Raw genomic sequence first — 3,863 nt, 5'->3', positions numbered from 1 at the left:
TGGTATTGGTATTGGTATTGGTATTGGTATTGGTATTGGTATTGGTATTGGTATTGGTATTGGTATTGGTATTGGTATTGTACTGGTATTGTATTGGTATTGGTGTTGGTATTGGTATTGGTATTGGTATTGGTATTGGTATTGGTATTGGTATTGATATTGGTATTGGTATTACTAAGGCTGCCCAACTAAAAGAAACAAATTGACTATCCTTTGCACATGACTTCGAAATCAATGTCACGAAACATTGAACAGTCGGAAGTTTAAAACTTAAAATGTATGTAGCGAGAAAGAAGACGAACATTGACCTAACGTCAATTGTTAACGCGCCTGCTATGTGGCTAGGGCCAGTCGCTGCGACTTTCACGTTGAACGTTGATCGTTGTCGCTGCAGTGTCTTTTAGCTTTTACTCGTGCTAGTTTTCTCTCCTGTACCCTATCAATTGTGAGTGTGATCTTGCATCGTGCTTATATGAGGCTGAGCTGGCAGATCTAATAGTTAGAACTGCCTGTCGCAAAAACGGCTCTATACGACCACGCTAATAAAAGCCTTTCCCGTGGAGACTAGGAAGATTTTCTCGGATTTCATCTCTTCTGTCATGTGCAGTCCGTTAGGCTGCGCTTGTCCCGCGCGAAATGGGCTAACACCCGTGTATGCGCATTTAATATAATCGTTCACTGCGAGCGCAGCTTGGATGTGGCAGTTCTGTAGAAAACGCAGATATATGTGGACTAGAAAATGTACGTTCTTTTGCTATATTGGCGCCATGTTTTTTACTCGAGTTAGAAGATATCGGGACTCGCGGGACAAACGCCGTCCCCCAAATGCAGTGCATTCGGCTTTCACTATTATTAGACACGTAATACATACGTGTAGCGCTAATTGCGAGAGCAGAAATGACCTATATAATATATAGTTATATTTATCTAGGCCAGGACGCTAATTAAGTCGCGAGGGGAGTGAAGCTTAATTAGAGAACATGCATTCGCCCGGCGTGGGCGATTGGCATAGATATTCTCTACTCTAGATATTCAGCATAGAGATATGAACGTTGTATAAACGCAAAATCCGCGAACAAGACACTTTTGGCGTGGACGAGAAACACGTATTACCAGGGGTGGAAAATGAAAAATGTTCATTAATGAAAAATATTTCTTTTCAATAATGACAAACATTTCTTTTCATTAATGACAAATATTTCATTTTAATAATGACAAATATTTGTCATTATTCACCCCATGTAATACCCGGCTTAGCTTGACTACGGCCAAGCAACAAAAACCACAGGCGTGGCCATGTCAGTTAAACAGGTACATCCACTATACTATCTAACTACGCATTCGTGTGACAGGGACGCAGAGGGATCAAACATGGCGGCGCATCATGGTGGACGTGAATGGAACGAGCTCCCAAAATTTATTCTTTTCATGACAGTAATTGAAAGTCAAATACCTCTAACTTCATACATTTTAATAGTCGGAAGCTCATGAATACATTCACGAAAACATTTCGACTATAAAAACAACTAGACACAGGAATACGACATGACAATGGAAAACAACAAGACAAAGGAAAATAACCAGACAAAGGAAAACAGCATGACAAAAGGAAATAACAAGACAAAGGAAAAGAACAAGACAAAGAAAACAGCATGACAAATAAAAAGAAAATGGCAAAGAAAACAAACATGACAAAGGAAACAACATGAACTTACCGACGGAAAACGACTCGTACGCGCTCATGTATTCTGACGTCATGAACTGGTTGATGAGCGCTGTCTTGCCGACGCCCGTCGCTCCCATGATGTAGATGTCGTGCGCGCCGCCATTGTCCGGATCCGTCGTGTCCGTGTCCGGGGTCGACGCCCTTGACGATACCCGCTCTCTCTGCTGCTGCTGTTGCTGTTGCTGCTGCTGCTGCTGTTGCTCGGGGAGGTCGCCGGCAGAGGAGCTAGCGGCGGAGGAGCGGGCGCGGAACGAGTCGCCTCGGTTCATCACCTCGCCCCGCTTGGCGGTCGTGAAGCAGCGCATGCGCACGGCGGAGGAGTCCTCGTGACCAAGCTCGAATTTCGGTTGACCGGTCGAGCGACGAGCCTTGCTCGGACAGCTGGCCGTACGCGGCCGGATGTTCTGCTGCTCCGGCGTGCCAACCTGCTCGCGTAGCTTCCGGCGCGGCACTCGCACCGACTGCGAGCGCGCGTGGCGCGAGTCGTCGGCTGGGAAGTTCGCCGACCGTATCATCGACGACGACGACCGGCTGTGGTGCAGCGCCGCCGCGCGGTGCTCGCCAGCGTTGGATCGAACGCCGCGCTTGAGCGGTTCGCCGATGTTACCGTCTCTGCGGCTGCAGCGGCGCGTGCTGCGCTCTTGGAAAGAGCTGCTCTTTTTCTTCTGGCTGCCGGCAACGCAGACAATATCGGCGACGATCTCAATCGGCCGACGTCGCGACTCGCGGAACGAGCCTGCCCTGCGCTGCGGCATCGCCGCGAAGTCATAATCATCGTCGCAGCCCGCCGCCGCTGTCGTCGCGATGACGCGGGAGTTAAGCGGCGCCAGCAGTCGCGAGCGAGCGCCGTCTCCCAACGCCATCGCCTCCAGTTTTCGCTCCACGCTAGAGAGAAGTCGAATTCGGGTTTCGGATGCTTTCGAGTGCGGATCTACTTAGTTGCGATCGTGGGGCTTCACCGGTCCGTAATCGCACTCGCTACGGCTTCTCTCTTGTCTTAAATTATTAACGCGACGGTCCACCTATATATGCTTAGATCTTCGCGTTACTGCAGGCCGAGGCTTCGCTCGTCCGCATGCATTTACAGATATATATATATATGTGTGTGTATGTATGTGTGTGTGTGTGTGTGTGTGTGTGTGTGTGTGTGTGTGTGTGTGTGTGTGTGTGTGTGTCCGCCGGCTAATCTATTGTGTGAGGTGTGCGTACGGTTAAGTGCCCTCGGTCCGCGATCAATCTGGTAGTGTCGTTAGGCACCCCTAGCGCGCCAGGAGCTAGTTAGCAATCACGGCACACCTGTGAGCAGAGCAAATTACACAGTCAATATATTGCACCGCTGCACGCACCGCTGTGGGCGGCCACCCGATGCGAAAGAGGGGAGGAGCCGGCGGGGAAAGAGGAGGAGGGGAGCGCGCGCGGAACAGAAGGGGAGAGAGGGGGAGCGCGCGCGGAAGAGAAGGGAAAAGAAGAGGAGAGAGAAATATAGAAACAGAGAGTGAGACGGGGGAGATGGAGCCATAAAGAAACAGAGAGAGAGGGAGCGGAGGGGGCGCGCTATCGAAACGCCATACTATAGCAACGTATTAACCGATTCGCCATGGTTCGATTATACCATGGTCTCTCATGTATGGCTATGTATAGTTATTTGCTACAGCGAACGGCTTATAGTTACGTTACACGTACAGATACATGCACGCATGCACACGCACACACACACACACACACACACACACACACACACACACACACACACACACACACACACACACACACACACAGTAGGAACCGAAGGTTAGTAACTAACCTTGTTTGTCGTCAGTCGATTGTTGTTGTTGTTATTGTTGTTCGTGTGGTGATGGCGGTTGGTTTTTATGAGATGCCGGCGGTTTCTAGTACGGCGGCCGTGGGTGTTTGGGCCCAGCGAAATGCGTTTCAGGCCGTACATTTTATGGTTTCAGGCGTAAATTTTACGATCGAATGTTGGTTATATTGCATAATGTTCAAAAAGTAAATCTCGCCGCGAAAGTCTGCGCATGAATTAAAATAATTCGAATAAAATCAGGCGTGTTTATTCAAGCATCTATCTACCATATAATATGAGCTTCTGATATTCAGTTACAATCGTTTCGTAAACGTG

The 3,863-nt window shown here is 48.8% G+C and overlaps 1 protein-coding gene across 1 annotated transcript in view; it reads right to left on the bottom strand.

Moving 5' to 3' along the window:
• The window catches only part of LOC106812527 (GTP-binding protein REM 1-like), a 69,090-nt gene extending 66,501 nt beyond the window's left edge, over positions 1-2,589 (bottom strand). The window contains exon 1 of the mRNA XM_014816424.1: positions 1,716-2,589. Coding sequence (XP_014671910.1) covers positions 1,716-2,589 — 874 coding nt within the window. The remainder of the gene's footprint in view (positions 1-1,715) is intronic.
• Positions 2,590-3,863: the final 1,274 nt, after the last annotated feature.

Source organism: Priapulus caudatus, unplaced genomic scaffold (assembly GCF_000485595.1).
Source record: "Priapulus caudatus unplaced genomic scaffold, Priapulus_caudatus-5.0.1 Scaffold657, whole genome shotgun sequence".
NCBI classification, from domain to species: Eukaryota; Metazoa; Priapulida; class Priapulimorpha; order Priapulimorphida; family Priapulidae; genus Priapulus; species Priapulus caudatus.
This window is presented reverse-complemented; position numbering and strand designations above follow the sequence as displayed.